This window comes from Petaurus breviceps, unplaced genomic scaffold, assembly GCF_028583685.1.
Source record: "Petaurus breviceps papuanus isolate PSGF00001 unplaced genomic scaffold, PetGlider_PUasm1.0 207, whole genome shotgun sequence".
NCBI lineage: Eukaryota > Metazoa > Chordata > Mammalia > Diprotodontia > Petauridae > Petaurus > Petaurus breviceps.
Genome location: NW_027185850.1, coordinates 5,642,430 through 5,662,887, shown reverse-complemented (window position 1 = coordinate 5,662,887; position 20,458 = coordinate 5,642,430). Strand labels below are relative to the sequence as shown.

Below are 20,458 nucleotides of genomic sequence, written 5' to 3'. Positions count from 1 at the left end.
AGTCAAATCGGGATCATTGAGGGCATTTGCATAGGAGCCAACCACCTAAAAATAACTAGAATCTTGGGAAAGAGCCTATTGGTCTCAGAACTCAAACAACGTCCTTATAAATGTAACCCATAACAAAGAACTCAGGAGCTAACTTAACAAAAAAGTCGCATCTCAAAGAATTCTTGTTTTAAAGTCCACTATTATTAGGGTTATTATCTGAGTCCTGGATCAGACCTCTTTGGCTCCCCACAGGGGGCTACATCATTGCTAACCCAGGCTTCCTTGAGGAGATAATTCTTTTTAATACTGCCAAGCAGTCCTGTTCCTCAAATTTATTTCTTTGCTCAAGTGAGGATTAAGTGACTTGTCTCTCTGTTTCCATGTCTGTCTAGAATGTATACCTTTATTCCTCCAAACACCTACTTTAGAGTGACATGACCCATGGAGAGGCTTGGGGATTGGGAAAGATAGAACCCTCTTATCACTCCCCAATAGTGATTCCTTCTCAGGAACCTGCTTCTTTCTCCATGTCGTGCAAGAATAACTCTCTCAAACTTTCCAGGGATTGACAATTTAAAGTATCCATAGGCTTGATAAGTTTGCTTGATGAGCCAACCTCTGTTCTTCCCTTCTAATTTTAATCAGAAATGTTATTTATGTCCCATAAAGAAGTCAGGGCATAGATTTATTTCCACAGTTAGGTCAACACCTCATCAATATATTGTGATTATATTCTGTGCTTTCTGGGCTCCTCAATTGGTGGCAAATCAAATATCCTACCAATAGATAACATAAAACTGTTTTGAGCTCTTCATGGATGAGTATAACCTAAGAGATTGTTGTTATTGTTGTTAACTACAGGTAAATAACACTTAGATTTTATTACTTTACTATTTCTATGGCATTGTAATCTTGCTGGTATAGGCATACCCTCCCCTGGGGCCAATGTTCACGTATCCATGCCTGCCATCCTGTGCAACTCTTCTCCACATCTTGCCATTACTTCTCTATGGGAGACTGACCCAATATGTTAGAAGATTTGTGATGTGTCTCTTGACATTTCAGGGATTTTACAACCATTGTTAATAACCATAATAATGCTAATCACCTATATTATTACAGCTCTTTAAGATGTGAAAGTATTTTACATACATTGCACATTCACAACAACTCTTAGAGACAAGTGCTACTATTATTCCCATTTTACGTCTCTGAGGCAATTAAAATGCAGAGTCAATTACTCAATACCCATCTGCTATGTGTGCTGTATGTGCCAAGCACAGTGCTTAACAGGAAATACAAAATAGGGCAAAAGTCAGTTCCTACTCTCAAGGAGCTCACAGTCTAATGGAGGGGACAAAAAAAAAAACAAGTAAGTACAAATTCTATACAGGATAAATAAGAAATAATCAACAGAGGGAAAGCACTAAGATTAAGAAGGATTGGGGGGGGGGGGGTAGGTGGCTCAGTGAATAGATCACCAGCCCTGGAGTCAGGAGGACCTGGGTTAGGATCCGGCCTCAGACACTTAACATGAAAACTAGCCGTGTGACCTTAGGCAAGTCACTTAACCCCAATTGCCCTCCAAAAAGCAAAAGAAAAAAAGGATGGGGAAAGGTTTTCTGTAGGAATCAGGATTTTAACTAGGACCTGAATGAAGCCAGAGAAACCAGGAGGCAGAGATGAGGAGGGAAATATTCTAGGCACAGGGACAGTCAAAGAAAATGCCCAGAGCCAAGAGGTGGAGGATGCTGACTTGCAGTATCTTGTTCTGAAACAGCAAAGTGGTCAACGTCTCTAGATCAATGAATACACGGGAGCCTGGGTGTCTGGGAGGAGGGTGTTGTTCTCTATAGAAACAGGAAAATTTGGAAGTGGGGAGGATTTAGGAGAAAAGAGAATGAGTTTTGTTTGGGACAAGTTGACTTTAAAGATGTCTACTGGACATCCAGTTTGAGATGTCTGAGAGGTAGTTGACATGAGATTGGAGGTCAGCAGAGAGGTTGGGGCAAGAGAAGTAGATCTGAGAATCATCATCATCATCATCATAAAGACAATAATTAAATCAATGGGAGCTGATGAGATCACCACATGAAGCAGTATGGAAAGAGAAGAGAAAAGGGTCCAAGACAGAATTCTGTGGGACACCTATGGTAGAGACTGTGACCTGGAGGAGGATCCAGCAAAGAAGACAGAAGGAAGAGTCAGATGGATAGAAGAACCAGGAGAGAGTGTCCTGAAAAGAGAGAATCAAAGAGGAGAAAGTGATCAGCAAGGTTTAGAGTGGGTCAAGACTAATGAGGATTTGAGAAAGTGTCAAAGATTTGGCAATTAATAGATCAGTCATTACTTTGGAGAGATCAAATTCAGTGGAATGATGAGACCAGAAGCAGGATTGTAGGAAGTTAAGAGAGTGAGAGGAAAGTGGAGGTGCCTATTGTATGTAGATGGTCTTCTTAAGGAGTGTAAGAAGTGCAAGGGAGAGTTAGGACCCGAGGAAATGGGGATAGAAAGATTAAGGGAGGATTGAGTATTGAGGATGAAAAGACCTGAGCCTGTGGCTGGGCAGTGGGAAAGGAGCCAATAGACTCTGGAAAGGTTAAGTGACCTGTCCAGGATCCTACAGCTAGTACATACAACTAGTAAATTCTGGAGATGGAATTTAAACCCAAGCATTTCTAAGTCCAGCACTCCAGCCTCTATACCAGGGGGAATGAGGGAAAAATATTTCCAAGCAGTTAATACCTGAATTAAAACTAGGAAAAATAAATCCCCTACAAAATGAAAACTGACTCAGTCCTTTAGGGGCTAACCTTTGCGACTCTTAACAAAATTAACTCAGGAAAGGAGACAGGGTTTATAGCCACATTTAACAGAAGGGCTTAGAGAAAACAAGTAGGATGTTGATGGAAGAATAATTCTTCAGTTCTGCCCCCTCACAAAGAGTTTTTAACTGGACCGATAGAAATTCATATTTACCAGTTGTTATAACCGAAAGGCTGGTGATCCTCAGATTGTCCTGTAGAATAAAAACTCTGATGGGGGGTGGACTGAAAAGGAGATACTGATTGCCTTTTGACAGAGGTAAGAAACCCCTTCTGAATGTCCCCATTACAGTAGAGGTCACTCTCCTCCTGCCAATCCCCCAGGCTCACAACCTAGGAGTCACCCTGGATTCCTCACTATTTCTCACCCCCAATATCCAAACTGTTGCCAAGGCCTCTCAATTTCACTTTTGTAGTATTCCCCCTGCCCATGCCGCCTCCTTCTGTCCTCTGACCCTGCCCCCACCCTGATGCAGACCCTCATCGCCTCACACCTGGACTTCTGCAATAGCTGCAGGGGGGTCCGCCTGCCTGAGTCTCTCCCCTCTACAGTCCACCCTCCATTCAGCCACTACTGATTGCCCTACTCAATGCAGTTCAATCGATGGCTCCCTATGGCTTCTAGGACAGACATTCTAAGAAGATGGATGAGCTGTGCCCTCTCTCTGCCTTCAGGGGAAGGGGACATCACAATTTAGGTTTCTTTGCTCCTCAGTTTGGCAGCTGATGGGGCTCAGGGAGCTGCCCCAGAGGCTTGGGGCTGGAGCAGGAGGCATGTGGAGGCCAGCCACACGCAACCGGGAGGGCAGGAAGCCTATTCCCTGGCTGATAGCTGAGTAGGAGGGACTGGGACAAGACCCAAAATGATGCAGGGCTCCCAGCATGGGGGGAGAGGGAGGAAAGCTGAGGAGATGGGGGCGTTGCAGGAAAAGGAAAGGACCTCGAAGGGCATCGAAGCCAGATGAGGAAACTGAGGCAGAAAAAGCTTCCATGAAGGCCCAGGGTCTCCACTAGTTGGGACCTCATAAGTTCCTGTGGCAGGATTTTGGAGTTCAGCCCTTACCAGGTGCCCTGATGGGATGAAGACCTCATGAAGGGACAGAGGAGATGCTGAGGGTGTGCGTGGAGAGGGCAGAGGGAATGGTGATCCTAATGCGATGGGGACCTGAGGCGTGACAATGTGGAGAAGGCACTGAACTACTGGGGGCCCTGAGGGAACCCGAGAGATGCAGGGTGTTAAGGACTGTCTTGGGAGGCAGAGGAAAAGCTCTTGGGGGGACTAGGTTCTTCAACTGATACCATTTTTTTTTAAATAACATTTACTATGATTTCACCTAGCTGGGCAAAGGCACTTTAACTACAAATAATTACAAGCAAGTATTATCATTTTACTTTGAAATTCAAAATTGCATCCTCCATTTCTTTTTTATGGATTTAAAAAATGCACTTCTCGATCGCACTGCTGGCACTTTGCAGCATTCTTAAATCCCAGTTCTTCTAGGGAAGCATGGTCTGAATGGGAACTTGTCAGGGATGGTTTTGTGGGCGTTCTTTGTTCACGGGCAGGAGGACTGGAAGAGAAACCTTCTAAAGACCTTCCAACTGTGAGATTCTGGGGAATCTCTCTGTTTTCCAGGGCACGTTATCGATAGCAAAACAAAGTGCCTCCAAATCTCGAATAATTGTCAGACGTGAAATGATTTACAACTTTTCCCTTGGGGTTGAATTTTGTTATTATCTGCTTTTCCACCTCCACTTCTGCTGCTTTATTGACCTTTATAGGCTCCCATACTGTTTTCTTCACTGTTGACTGCTTGTATTTAATAGACTACGATGAATATGTGGTATGATATATGTTTCTTATGGAACATTTTCTCTGACACCCGGTGCTCAGAAAGGGGAGGGGGGGGACCTAAATTGAATCAAAGATGTGTATGTATATACATATATGCACACATACATGTGTATATGCATACATATATTTATTTGTGTGTTTGTACACACAAAAAAGCGTGACCACTGATTTTCCACACTAGTAAAAGAGAAGAGTTGCACCAATGATCCTAAAATCACTTACAGCCTAAGAAAGAAAAGACTGATGCAGGGAGGAGGAAAAGCAGGGAATTTCATTTGGAAAGTGGATTCCACCTCTTCTGCTTGGTCCCAGGGGGCAAAACTGGGACCGGCATAAAGGAAGAGCAATATAACCAAGAGTTTCTTTACAATTATATCTGTCAAAAAATGCAACAAATCAACCGTGAGGCCTTTGCACTCCCCAACACTGAAGCTCTTCAGATAGAGTCAGGATGATTGAGAACTTGTCAGGTGCATTGTAGACGGCCTTCGTTCTTCAGGAAGGGTTGGACTAAATTAAGTGTGGTTATTTGATTATATGATTTTATTTAATATCCATTAAAGATGCATATATATGCAGTCAAGAAAGATTTACCCTAATAATTTTTCCTTCTGTCAATATAAAAATTAGTCTCCATATTCTGGGCATGTACCAAATGTCAGGAATAAGGCATATGCCAAGTGGCTTAGAGTAGTCAATTAATTTAAACCTTCAGAGGTAATCCATCCAATTAATTTGTTATTATTATTTCTGATGAACTAAACACTCAGGTGAGGAGATATTTGGAACCTGTGTAAGTGAAAGGTTGCCAACAGTGACAAAATCAAGAATCTTTTGAAGCGTTAAAATCATGGTATTAGGATTATTAATAATAAGTCAGTATATCAGGGATCTGTGATTTCATCCAACAGAGATCACACTCCTTCTGTAACTTAGTAACCATCTGTAATTTATCATTTTAGCTAGTTTAAAGTATCAAATGTAGCATGTGACCCAGAACCAAAATGAGATGCTATAACATGCTTCCTCTTAGAACAAAATTTCTTAGCCAATCGATCAGCATTTATTCATCACTTAACTATAGGGCCAGGCTCTAAGCTAAGCACTGGGGAGTCAATGCCATCAATAAACCCACAATATCTTAGGTCTCTAATGGAGCTCACCAGTTTTCTCTTAATGGCCGTGTACCATTCAAGATTTTGTCAGTGAGATGGACAAACGTGTAGGTAGAATGCTTATCAAATATGCAGCTGGCCCAAACCTGGAACAAGTAGCCAATACAACATACTTGAATATAATCAGAACCCAAGAGGATCTTGACCAGCTAAAATATCGGGTCAAATCCAATGACATGGAATTTAACAAAGGTAAAGGTGACATCTTACATGTGTGCCTAAAAAGTCAAGTTCGTAAGAATAGGAAAAAGGAAGAGTTTATCTAAAAAAAAATAATATGTGATGCTTTGGGTGTATAGCAAGCTTGATTTGTGTCAATAGTATAAAGTGGCAGTCAGTAAGGCCCATGCAATCTTGGACTTAACTAAGAAATAAATAGATCGTAGGACAAAGGACGGGGTGGTCTCACTGTACTCTGTCTGATCAGAGCACATCTGGTGTATTGTGTTCATTTCTCCACTCCATTTTTTAGAGGGAAGATCTAAAGCTTTGGAATGCTTCCAAAACAAAGTAAACAGGAAGATGAACATGATGGTGTGAAAAGGGGGACAAACAATTTGGAGCTAGTGGGTCTGTGAGATCTGAAGCCTTTTCATCTCTCTGGGGCTCATTTTTGTCATCCAGAAAACCTCCATTTTATGTCATTATAAAATGACGAGGTTGTTCTCGGTGACCTCTGGGGTCCTTTCCAGTTCCAAGTCTATGTTCCTACTACTCTCAGCCAGACACCGTGACATATGAGTAACACATGAGGAGAATGAGGAAGGAGGGGCTGGAGATGGGTAAGGTTGGTTGGAAAGGAAGGACCCTAGAGCTGTATTCAAATATCTGAATGACTGCTACATGGAAGAGAGATGAGACTTGCTCTGTTTGACCTCTGAGGGCAGAAAGAGGAATTGTGGGTGAAAGAGGTAAAGAGGCTAGTTCCGGCTTAAGAGAAGGAAAACATTCCTAACAGGTGGAGTCATTTGGAGTTCCATGGACTGTCTCAAGAGGCAGTAGGTACCCCCTCAGTGAAAGCCTTTGCTAAGCAAAGGTTGAATGGCCATTTGTCAAGTATTTTGTTGGGAGGAATCTTGTTTAGCTATGGGTTAGGCTAAATTGTAAAAGGTTCTTTCTCCCTCTGAAATTCTGTGATTTTGAGTCTAAATACCTTGATATGCATGAAGTGTGAAAGAAATGCTATGCACTCAATGTTTGGTGAATGAATGATGGAAAGAGTGAATCATTCATTAGATTCCTATGTTAATAGTGAATAATTGATATGGCTTGTTTTTCTTTTTTTGGTTTCTATTCCTGCATAATTCCAGGGGAAAGGAACAATTTAGAAAAGCTCCGGGTTGACTATAAATGTTTAGGGACTTTGGGGTGTTATTTATAGCCTCTTAAATTGGAAGTTTCTTGGAGAACCCAAGAGCACAGTCTAACGCATGTTACTGGCTTCCTTTAGAAGGGCTTAGACAAACTAAACTGAAAGCAAATGCACCCAAGACCTAGCCTTGTTTCTCCTTGTGCCCTTCAAAATAGGCACCAGAGATGACATCCAGCCCCTTCTCTTGTCACTTAAGTTCTATTGGATGTTATCATAATTTGGTATTAAATTAGACTGTCTCTCTTTTTCCCCAGCCTGAGGTTCTGGAACAAATACAAAACCTAAGGGAATTGTGGATGGACAATAATGCACTTCAAACACTTCCTGGGGTATGTAAGTTTATATATGTAATGCTTTTTAAATGTATTTTAAGAGAAATATAATTTATATAATATATTATCATTTAACCTTAATAGATTCCATTTTTATAAGAACTTTAAAATAATTTTATAAGACATATTATAGCAATGTCTAACTGCAAAAGAATTCCATGAATTTAATTTTAATTCTTTAATTATTCTGTGTATGTGCTTAAAAATGTATGAATGGTTCACCTTATTAGTTCTCTTTGGGGTATCTCACTTATCTGTGCCACTTAATTGATGTTATCCGTGTTTTCAAAAGTTGGAAAATGTATTGTTACCAGATGAAAAATAGTCTATATACTCATGAATGAGTATATGATCTAATTTGGGAAATTTTATGTAACGAATAGGCCTTGGAAATGCCATGGTTTTCTTTAGCTCACAAAATTGTCTTAAATTTTATAGAATTAACTACTATCCTTAAAGCTAATCAGAAACTCCATTAATATTTTTACAATCCTATCTTAAGAGCAAAATCATTCTTTGGATCCCATCTATTCCCTTTAGACTCAAAATTTTTAGTACAATTGGAGCCAAAATTGAATTAATTCAATGAATCTGATAGAAAGTCAAAGAATCAGATTCTTCATTGTCTTAAAGGGCAACTTTATGCTTTCTCCTAAATGGAAGCAACAGCAATTAACTCAATGAGCATGGGTCTTGTGGCTCTTCCCGTGACCTGGGAGGGTGTCAGCCCATGGAGCACACTCCCACTCTGGCTTGAAGCTCTTTCTTAATATTAAAACATGAAAACATTTCAAGTGACTAATAGCAACTCTGTTAGCATCGTTATCCCTTCTCCACGCTCCAGAGATGATTCTTTTCCCCTCCTTTATGGAATAATGTCAGAAAATTGGCAGGAAGTATAGATATAACTAGAAACAAATGTATTCTCTTTTTGTACAATCATAAGCTTAATTAAAAAAACAAGTCTTGGAATGGGCCAGAGAGCTTACATCTCTAACCTGAAAATCACATTGCTACTAATCCTCCCAGTTGTAATGCGGAAATGGGTATATTTTTACATATCGAGATTGAATTAGACAGATGTATAAAGGCAGAGAGATAGGTAGATAGATCCTGGCTTTATCTTCATAAAGCATGTATATATCAGTGAGTGTATATAGTACTAACTAGGGAGCTCTGCCCATAGTAGGCACTCAATAACTGCCATTTGAATCGTATGTATATTTAGTTCGAGGATTCCTCTACCCTTGCTGTCCCTGGGGTCATCAGAATGTAGCTTGTGATTGGCTTTCCCAGGTTTGGGTAGGAATGTCTCTCAGCTACCATTTAAGTACTCAACTTTTATGCAAAATACTGAACAGTTTTTGTTTTGCCCCACAGAAAGAATGTATGGAGAAAAAAAAGTACAAAGAACTCAAAGTAGTTTATAAACAGTCAAGGCAATGCTCTGCTCCCTCCAGCAGCCCCACCTCCTCCCATATCACCATCATGCAGCTCAAATTTTCCTGGAAGGGAGGTACATTTGAGGCAGAAAGAAATGACCCTTCATGTTCCTGTGAGCCCTTCCTTCCTAGAAGTACTGACACCATTCTCTAGACATAAAGTGACACCCTGTGATTGGGTCTCTCTTGAAAGGGACGTCAGTGTGCTTGGTGTTGTTAGGAAGTCTGCCCCTCATTGCCATTAGAGCTGGACAGTCTAGATAGCTAAGTAGCAATGGAGGTCAAGATCCAGGTTTCTCCACACAGTCCCTTTCTGCTTCTCTCTCTGGGCCACATGGTTTTATTCCTCTTCTCCCAAAGTGCTTGGTTTTGTAGTTCACAGGAATTCCTCCTCTTCTCAAAAGCTCTTGCCCAGGCACTTGAGGTGAACTCCTCCAGAGGAAGCAGAGTCCAGGAACACACGATGTGGACAGGAAACCATCTCCTCTCTCCAGGTGTGGCCCCAGAAGTTCTCTGCAATCACCTCTCCCATCTGCGGGGATGAACATTTTCCCAAAAGGGAGACCTATTTGGACAGGCAGGTTTCCTGGTCTCAGTGATCCATCTCTGTCTTCTGGTCCTATCTATGTATGCCCAGTTCTTTTGGCTCTCTTATCTCTCTACCGCATCTCTCTGGACCCATTTAGAGGTCCCAATCCACAGACATAACTCAGCTCTGAGTAGCCACCACCCAATCGGTTATCCTCAGTGAAGCATAAATGGTTCAAAGTGTCCCCAGGCCATGGATACTCCTTCTATCCCTCACAGAGATGTCAGTATTCATCTCAGTATGGTATCAATGGGGAGATCCCCTCTTTCCATAAGAAATATGTCTTCAGAAGCAGAAAAAAAGCCTTGTCCATTACTTTGGCCTATTTATCATGCCTCTGTTTACAAACCATCAAAGTCTACACTTATTTCATTGAATAGGTTCACACTTTGCTTAGGGTGATGTCTTTACAAATGCCTCATCCCTTAGCCCCATTGGGTTGATCAGGCCACTTCGGGTCAACATCCTCCACATTGCCGTACTTCCATGTATCTCTGGTCTCACAAATGTGGACGCTGCATTCAGAGATGCAGTTCACAATCCATCCACATTTTCTCATCCTGTGTGACTTTTGTCCATGCCCCTCCCCCCACAGTCCTCCCCAAGGAGTGCTAAGGAAAGGCCTCCTTTAGGTCTTGACACTTCATGGACACAAAGAGACTTCCCTACTCTTGCTTCATGACCAGGCCAGCTTCTCTCTGACAATATCCTTGATGTCACAGTTTCTGCTCAATTCCTAGTTCTAATATCTTGCAACCTATGCATGCTCATCACGTATCTTTCCATAAAGATGGGTGACCCTCAACCTTAAGTCTTTGGAAACTGCTTCTCCATGTATAGTAGTCATATAAAATCACCAAAAAAATATTGATGTTTGAAATATAGACATTTGTTTCAAGGAGAAACTTGGAGACATTTAAAAGATCTTGGCAGCTTCTCAAAGACAATCAGACACATAACCCAACTTAAATTCTGGGGTAGCTTGTAATCCATTTATAGTGACTATCCAATATATACATATCCATGGGACAAGTTCTATAGGATGACTATCCATCGAGCTTTGTATCATCATTTGAACAATACGAATTCTCCATTACCCTGTGTTCCCTGGGGTGTACAGACTAAGCTCTTTTTAGTGAATGTGGATCTCTTCTAGGAGGCTCTGAAATGCTCTGGAGCTTAATGAAAGTGAGATAATGGCATCCGCCAATAGGAGCCTTTGTAAGACCTCATCATTTATAGACAATTCCTCTTTCATTTGGACTCTGCACTAGGACATCTTCTATGAGAGTGGGATATGGTGAGCAGATGATGACCATATTAACAATCAGAGCGTCAAAATGCAGAGCTATTTCGTTACTTCATGTTTCAAGGAAAATCTTGTGTAACTTTAATATATTCATAGGGGACACCTAATTGGAAGAGAGTCTTATATGTGGCATTCTGTTCTACCAAATCAAATGTATTTTAAATAGCCACCAAACAATAAGTATAATGGAATGTTATATTGTCTAAGACTTTTAGCCAATTATTCAACTCTAAAGATGTAATTCTGATATGGAATATCATTTCCAAAAACTCACATTTTCCATTGTCATCAGGCTTATATCATAAAGGATGCTCGAGATATGTGTGTAGATTATCCTCAGATTTTATAAAGATGACAAAGTAAGGCTATCATTAGTACTTATTGACATTTTTAATTGCTCCTTGGCAGGGGTGTAATGATAACATTCATGAGCATTTCTGAGCATTTATCAAATCTTCTTTCAGATATTTTGAACATCAGCCCTCAATACCAAAAGAATCGTTTCACTTCTACCATGACCATTGTCTGTGTATAGTTGGCCTAGAATAGCCTCAGTACTCACCTTTATTTCTTTTAGCACCATTTCTACTTCCCATAGGGGACAATGAGCTTAGATTACAAATGTGATGACTCCATTCTTGATAGAAAAAAAAATGCTTTGTTACAGAAATCTTGACAAGCCTTTTCCAGTTTTTACGTATTTGTATTAAGATCATGCTTACATGCTCTCAGGAATGAGCTGGTTTTATTTAAGCCTTTACCAGGCTTTCTTTCAACTTTGTCCCTCCACTGTCCCTCAGTGTTTGCTGAGAAGAAAGCTGTTCTTAATATTCCACCATCTTCCTCTGTAATATTTTAGAAGAGATTTTGTTGTAAATCAATGTTCCTTGTAACTGAAGTATTTCTTGCCTTGGCGGGTAGATCAAGTTTTTTGCTGAGTAAGGCTTTTTCAGTCTGTTCATTGTGCGAGTTGATTTACATCGATAAAACTTCCTTAAGAATTGGTGATGATCTGGGAGGATACTTGTCCTTTCATTCACTACCCATTTTGTTTGCATCAACAGAATATTTAAGTATGTTTTTTGCTGGAGCTGCCTCAAATGGCAAATCATTATGTGTGTTCTTTATTTTAACTATATATTTATTTTCATCTTGAATCTAACAAGTCAGTGTTCTTACTATGCACAGCCAAGTGATTCTTAAGTGATTCTCACACCAGCATCCAATCGTTTTCTGTCAGAACACAGTCGACTTTATTTTTTATGTTATTTGATATTGGCCATAATGAACACCTCCAAGCCCTTTAGAAATAATACTAAAGTGCTCACAATATGAAGAAATGGGTCTTATTATAGTTCACAAGACTTTCAGCTTTTTTGTTTCTTACTCTGGAATCATGTTTTCCAACATATTTTTTTACTGTCTGCCTTTCTGCCTTCCTTTCCCTTCTAGTCACCATATATTAAATTACATTGGCTTTAATTTGGAGTCTTGCTAAATTCTTCATAGAATTTTTTGACTTTCTCAGACTCTATCACAGATGTTGGCACAAACTGCAGTTATCTTTATGCTTGGTTTCATTTTCAAATTCTTACAATATACATGACAGTATGATACGATGGAATGTCCCATGAAAGGCTTATCTTTGCTTCCTTAAATGTATGACAAAATCATCTTCACTGTCTCTTTATCTGGCTTTCCAAGGAGATCTGAGAGTCATCCTTCCATTTAAGCAGACCTTCCCATTGTCTTACAGTTCCATTTATAGGGAGAGTTCAGTTCCTCTGACCACTCATGGGTCATTCTCTAATGATCTAACATTTTGGAGCTCCACACTGACAGTCAATCTGAGTTCATAAATAGAGGTGGGAACTGAACCTGTTATTTTAATGGCCAAGGACCCCCAAGGTGAGGACGCTTCCTCTACCGATGTGGTTGAACACCTTCTCTGCACCTTACAGTCTCGCAGAATTGCCTCAAATAGAGGGGCCGTACTCAGATAGAAACAGGGCCACTGAGCCCAGTGGAAGGATCCTGCAGTGGCTTTTCACTTAGAAATGCACATATTAACATTACCTACATTCCACTGTATTTTTATTTCTCTTGTTATATATTCCCCAATTTCAGTTCAATCTGGTCCCAGGACTAAGTGTTTGAAGCCTCTAGGCTAGAGCACTGAGAGCCAGTGACAAGCACAGGATCCCCCAGCTTAGTATGCATCAAAGGCAGGGCTTGAAACTCCTAGCCCCACGGCTGGATCTCAATGGCCATTCTGCCTCTAAAAGTGTTTACAAATAAACTACAAATTACTATGTGATTTTTAAAAATCCTTTAAGAATATCGCTCTGTAATAAGCAAATTAATTTTTTAAATTAAAAAAAAATTAAAGACTATTGCTCTCCATTCCTACCACCAACACACAGATACTGTGCAGAAGTGGAAAAGGTGGAGATGGGGGAGTCTCTACGGAACTAAGAACCATTCTGTATTTTTTTTAATGTTATGGGTTGCTGTGGCTGAAGAATGTATTACTATGTGACCAGACTACTAGCCATGATCTTTTCCATACTTAACTATCTGGAAAGCATAAGTTACCAGTAGGACCATGATCACCCCAGAATAGAACCTTCTAGAGTAGCTTTTAAAAATCCTAGAGTGCCTTGATGTTGCCATGAGGCTGTGGAATAGGGCCTTGGGAAGGCAAATCACATCCACTCATTTATTTGGTTAGAAAGTCTGGTATTTCACACATATGTAGCCTGCTTCAACAGATGGAGTCAGACCTGCAGCTTTCACTGGCCTCACTCTGGGATGGACTGTGCCCATGGAATAGACCTGCTTCTTACTAACTCAGGAAGTTTCATTGGTGAATGTGCATTCAAAGAAGTAGATGATTATCTGCTTCATTAACTGGTTAACCTTATTAATTTAGTGTCATGGGATACAGTAAAAAAAAACTTATGCCCCACATCCAGGCTGAAATGTACTTGCATATTTATTTGGCATTTTATCTATGAATGCTATTGCATTTTTCTTGTTTAGCTTGCATTTAATAGATTACATAAACATTCGTTTGTTTTTTTTTAATACTCCTGGAAACCTTAGCTGAAGTTATTTAATTTTTTTTAATCTTAAACTCAAAATCAAGCAGATAATGACCCATTTAATTAGCTTTCTGACATATCTTGCCTCATCTTGGTAGACTGCATTATGATCTGTTCTAAAGATTTATCAGCTAAGATGTGGTCAAAGTCTGTGCATTACATTTTTAATTCTCTTTCTAAAACTCTACAGCTCCCCTCCACACACACACACACACGAAAACACACGCAAACGCAAACACACACTCATCATATTTGTTGGTCTTTAAGTCAATAAATTGCAGAGAAAATGAGGATCTGCCTAGGCACAGGAGACTTCCTTGTCAGGAATTCCCTGTACTTGTGAAAGCATAGGTATGACCCCCCCAAAAAAAATTGGATTCAAGAGTCTTTTCTCCCTTCCATTTTGTGCTTCTCCTACATACCTATATACATATACATATATATTCTCTTTCCTAATTTTACTTTTCTCATTGCCTTTTAATTTCCGCCTAGCAGGGCTTCTTCCTCTTGCCCCATGTATCTAACCCAGGATTTCCTATCAACCGATTCATCAAAAAGCATTTATTAAATGTTAACTATGTGCCAGCCATTGAGGTACAAAACAGCAGTCCCTGCCTTCAAGGCAAGTTCGATAGTTCTGCTATAGCCCTTACCCATCTTTGTGAAGAACTGAACTGAAGTCAGAACCATTGTATTCTCAAGGCCCCTCCTGCCTATACCTCTGGCTCTTTGGGGAATTTTTAGGTAAGGATTTGGAGGAAGCAAACCTAAATGTAAGGACACACTTTGGCCAAGAGAAAGGCCACTGCTGACAAAATGTCTGTAAATGATAAAGACCACGAGTAGTTTATCTTAGGAACAAAAGGGACCGCACCTTCAAAGCGGAAAATAAATGGCTCGCCAGAACCTAGGACTCAAGGGAAAAGTGTGTAGTAGCTGGATAGAACATAAAATTATAAGTAAAAGAACAACTTTGTTGTCTGCACCATCAAGAATGTTGATGGGAAATTTACATTCTTTCCCTGGCCTGTGACCAGTCAGATCAATGGTTTATCTAACTTAGTAGCCGGAAATGAAGGATAGGACAGTCATCAGGCACAGGGAGGTCAACCAAGCCTGGGGGAGAAGGGTCTTCATTAACTTTGAGGGAGAGCAAGAAGAAAAAGTGAAACAGTACTCAAAGGAAGTTGCTATTTCTGCCCTGCTTTGTAGAAGAGAGCCCAATTTCAGTCACCTAAAACAGCAAGATTTCTGACTGATGATATGACATGGTTTTTCATTGGTAATCATTTTTTTCCCAAAAGTCATTTGCAGTATATTTGGTTTTTTAAATAAGACCTTTTATAGCAGTATGCATTTATTCCTTGTGAACTACTTGGAAAAGCTGATGAACTAACCCTGAGTTTCTGCAATGTCATCAAGTCTATAGGGAAATTAAAGATGTTGGTGTACCTGGATATGTCAAAAAACAGAATCGAAAGTGTTGACTTGGAGATTTCTGGATGTGAAGCTCTTGAAGACCTCTTATTGTCATCCAATATGTTGCAACAATTGCCTGATTCTATAGGTGAGGAAAGAGCACTTGATCGGTGAAATGGTGTCTTCCATTTACTGGCATCTTTTTTATCTTTCCTGAGAGAGTAAGGGATGTGCCATTGGCAAAGAACACCAAAGTCATACTGAATCGAGTAACCAGCATAAAATCGGAGAATTGTTGGAGGGGCAGAGGGGAAGAGGGGCATCCTGGAGGGAGCAACAGCCTGGGAAACCCTGGGCTTGGGAGTATGGAACTGCAGCTGATGGACTCTGGGTAGGTGACCTGAGAGAAGCCCCCCCACTTCTCTGGGCTTTGGATTCCTCCTCAATGAAATGAGACTGATTAAGGTGACGCCTGAGCTCTTGTAAGCCCATACATTTTTATGTTAATATTTAAAGTTTATTTTTTCTTTTTGAAAAGCTGTTGTTTGATTTCTAATTCTAGAAATTTGCTCTATTATGATAAACCTTTGAAACCTGAATGTGGAAAATAATCCAGGTTGTTTCATTATATTATGAATGCATTTCTCATATTTAGAATAATTTGATAAATGTGTACAATTTTCCTTACAACAGAAGGTATAGTAGTTGTAGTTCTTAGAATTTTTCTATATTCAGGATTGTTTTAACAATATAATATAAATTAAAATACATATTTTGAATTATGATTCTTTTTGTCAAATGTTTAGTCCTATTCTATATAATAAGTACTGTCCTCAGTTGAACAATTACAATGAGAACTGAATATGATGTGCTGTGATCATGAAGTCAGGCTGGAAACCCTCTTAAAACTTTATTTTGATTGTTACTCATAATGACAGGCAATTTTGTGAATAATCCAAAAGTCCTTTACTTTTGGCTTTGAAACCTAAATGTGTTTGATATTGGAAACTGCACCATGTGGAAAATAAACTTAGACACCATGTGAATGTTCTCCTTTCTCCCCTCACTTTCCTTTCCTGTTCCCTGGTAGTGACCCCAAACCCTTTGGGTGCCCTCAATGTGGGGATGTCTCAGCTCCATCACCAGTCAGTCTAGGTTCCAGCAAAGAGCAGGCAAAAATAAGATGTGAAGGCAGGCTTCCCACAAATAGGGGAGGGCAGTGGCTCAAGTAGAAATGAGCTCAGTCCAAGCAGGTCCCAAGGTGAGCCAGATGCTTCACAGTAAAGTCTTGAGGTAACAGTAACAGCACCAGGGAGCCATAGGTCAGTTACATAGAGAGGGATTTGGTCAGGAGAGAAGCTGCTCTAACAGTATGTTACAGCAGGAGTCTTTTTTGTCCCATGGTTACTTCACTAAATCTAACTTAATTGTGAGGACAACAAAAAGGGTTTGGGGTTAGGGTCAAGAGGGGGATGAAAGAAGGGAAATGATGGTTGTTCTGGATGGATGGTACAATGATAATGGACAAGGAGAATGTTCTTTAGACCGAGAATACTCTATTGATACCACCATTTGTTCAGAACTTAAAAAACAAGTCCTAGCCCCTTTTATGCCAGAATTAACACTCACAGAACCAGGGAATCTTCCCCATCAACCTAAAGGCTTTTGGCACCCACGTTCAAGGGAAGGGTCATTGTTTATTTGTTTCCTGGACTGCCCCTGGAAGATCTGTCTTCTCAAAAGCCAATCAGGGGTCTCAGTTTCCAATTACCACAAAGTCCATTTGGTGAAGACCTCTCTCTCTCTCCACCTTTAGGGATAACAACTTGTCTTCTTGCAGAGCCTTGAAATTTCCTTTTCTGTTCCTATTACAAAGATTGTGAATGTTAGGGAAATGAATAAGAAATATTGGGAAATGGAAATGAAATTGTTAAGGGGAAGAGATAGAAAACTATAAAGAAAATCTGTGGTACAAACCTGTGATTCCATGGGAGCAGATAAGTCTAGGGTCAGGTATAACAGGAGCCAGCTGTCCAGGGCATGGAAAGCCTGAATGCTTTGCCCAGGATTACATAACCAGTGGTGTCACAGGCAGGTCTTTCTGACTCAAAGTCCAGCACTCATCAACTCCATCAGGCTGCCTCTCTTAAAGATGTCAGGGGAAGGATAAACTAACCATGCAGATCATCAACCTGTAGCTAATAGTCAACAAAATGTGTGAAGGCATTCCCAGATTACATGCTCATTTCCCTTTTCTACATTTCTTTGCCACTAATGTCCTGTATCTCATTCTACCTGGTGACTGGCTGGTATTAACATCACCATCACCTCTGCCTCACAGCCCTTGCTCCTCCAGGGCTCCAGACTCAGTCTGTAGCTTAGGAATCACCCACAACTCTTCACTTTCCCCCACCCACCATATCCAGTAATTTGGCAGATCTTGTCAATTCTGATTCCTCAAAATGTTCTGCATGTCTCCATCTCTGTGCTGATACCATAGCTTCACTCCCCAAGCCTTCAGTCAGTCATTCCTGGGCTATTGATTGCACTAGCCTTCGAGTTAGTATTCCTGCCTCCCCAATTCTTCCTCTACAAAGCTGTCGAATTGGATATTCCTTATTGTTGTGGTGTTTTGGTTTCAGGCTCTGTCTCCTTCTCTCACCCAGACTGGAAGTGCAACAGACCCATAGCACTGTTGGCTGGCATGGGAGCTTTGACATGCCACTTCTTCTGCAGTCTGCTAGCCTCCAACTCCAGGGGAGTTCACTTTAATAGTGCAGGACTTAGTGCAGATACCCAATCAGTTTAGCCCACTGCAGTTCAAAGCTCCTAAATGGGAGTGACTAGCCTCAGCTTCCCCAGGCACAAGGATTAGTGGTCTGTGGGAGCCACCATGCTTGGCCAGAATTAATATTCCTAAAGCCCAAGCCTGACCATGTTGATCCTCTGTTCCAAAAGCTTTATCAACACCCAAGATCAAGTAAAAACTCCTTTGTTTGGCATTTAACCCTTCACAGTCTGACTCCAACCTTTTTCCAGTTCATTTATACTTTAGTCCCCATTTGCACTCTGCCCTCTAACCATACAGCCTGATTTGCTTTTCCTCTTTCACAGAAACCCATTTCCTAGCTTGAGGACATTGTACTAGCTCCTTTCTCACCTCTACATCTTGGAGTCCTCAAGTAGCACCTGCTGGGAGGTTCCTTTCCTGATCACTCCTAGTGTTACCCTGCCCCACCGTTCACAATGTACTGATTTTGTGTGTATTTATTTGTGAACATATAATATGGGACTGCCTCATTCTCTTATCTGTAACCTCAATGCCTAGCATACAGTCTAGCATAGAGTAGTTGTTTACGGATTGTTCCATTATATTCTGGGAATCCAGGACTCTGAGAGCTGGGGAGGTCAAAGGCCGTCTAGTCCACACTGTACCTGAACAATAATCTCCTTTCCAACACCAGTGACAAGACATCTTCCAGCCTCAGCATGAAAAAGCCCAGGGAGGGGAACCTCCACAGTAGATGGAGCTAATCATTAGGAAATTCTTGTTTTGGACTTTGGGGTTTACTTCCATGTTGCTTCAGGTCCCTCCGTGATGTCTAGCCTTTGCTCATAGCTCTATCTTTTGGAGCTAAGCAAAACAAGACCCTTCTTCGCATGATAGCTCTTCAGATGCTGAAATACTATCACGTCCCTTCTCAGTATCCTCTGCCCTAAGATAAGCATCAATCCATCAACAAACATTCATTAAGCAATCACCATGTGTAAGGCACTGTGCTGAAAAGACAAGGAATGTCAAAAATGGGTCCCTGCTCTCACAGACCTCATAGTCTTAAGGAAAAGAATCACCCAAAGTTCCTCCCACTGATCCTTACTGTAGAATGACACTTCAGCTTGTCATTGTTCTTCCTAAAACGTTGCACCTAGAACTTCAGTGCTCCAGATGTGATCTGACCAAAGTACAGCAGGATTATGGCCCTCAATGTACCCCAGGACAACATTACTTTTTCTGTTTTCTACTTTTGTCTTCCAATCACTCCACTGACTTATGTTGAGTTTTTAGTTCACCAAGACCTCCTGATCATTTTTGGTAGAACTTTCATCTAGCTTTATGCAACACCAAGCAAAAGCAATTTCCAAGATTCAGATGATGAGCATAGTAAACTTTCCATTTATTCAGTAACAAATTAAAGCAAAACATTCACAGAAAAGAGAAAATCAAAGTGCAAAGTAACTCAAATCATTTAGTAAGTCCTCAATTCAATCACAAGTTCTCTTTTTTTTTCCTTTTTTTTTGGAGGGCAATTGGGCAATAACTTGCCCAAGGTCACATGGCTAGTTTGTGTGTGTGTGTGTGTGTGTGTGTGTGTGTGTGTGTTAAGATCTGAACTCAGGTCCTTCTGACTCCGGGGCCGGCACTGTACTCACTGCACCACCTAGCCGCCCCCCAACACAAGTTCTCTTTTAAAAAAGATGCATTCATTTAGTCAATCACAAAGTCCACCCCTAGGTCCCAACTTAATATCTTAGATCAAAAAGTCTTTCTTCTTAAACAAAGGACATTCATTTGGTCAGTCACAAAGTACAAACGTGAAAAATTTTCCGCCCCTGGATCACAACTGAATTACAATACCATCTGTCACCACCAAGCACCCTCCAGAGGGACAGTAGAAAGCACAAAAGCCATCCACCCCTAGGTCACAACTAGGTTACAATATCATCACAGCATCTAATACCCAAGGAGAGGTCATTTCTTCATCCTGACCCGAGGCAAGTTCTCAGCAGTTTCTGTTCCTGGGAAGACACAACTTAACAAAGACACAATAGCAAACATACACACTGCCAGTGTTCTCATCAATTCACTCTCTGCCTATGAAATTAGCCTAGGCCCAACAACAAGATCTGAGGCCTCTATCAACAAGCAAATCCGACAAAATAACATCAAAACAGATAGACAAAGTACTGGCACCGCAGTCATGCCTCCTCAGTTCTTGGCAGCTCTGCTGGTCCTCAAAAGTCCTGGGCAGCTCTGGCTGGCAGCT

At 40.8% G+C, this 20,458-nt stretch overlaps 1 protein-coding gene across 2 annotated transcripts in view; it reads left to right on the top strand.

The window, feature by feature from the left end:
• LOC138164868 (leucine-rich repeat-containing protein 7) overlaps positions 1-20,458 on the top strand; it is a 602,064-nt gene that overhangs the window by 431,466 nt on the left and 150,140 nt on the right. Inside the window, exons 9-10 of one of the 2 annotated variants that reach the window (XM_069092797.1) lie at positions 7,473-7,547; positions 15,417-15,561. In XM_069092797.1, the coding sequence (XP_068948898.1) occupies positions 7,473-7,547; positions 15,417-15,561 (220 nt within the window). Of the gene's footprint in view, positions 1-7,472; positions 7,548-15,416; positions 16,420-20,458 lie in introns of those variants that run through there. The other variant, XM_069092796.1, reaches the window with a different exon arrangement.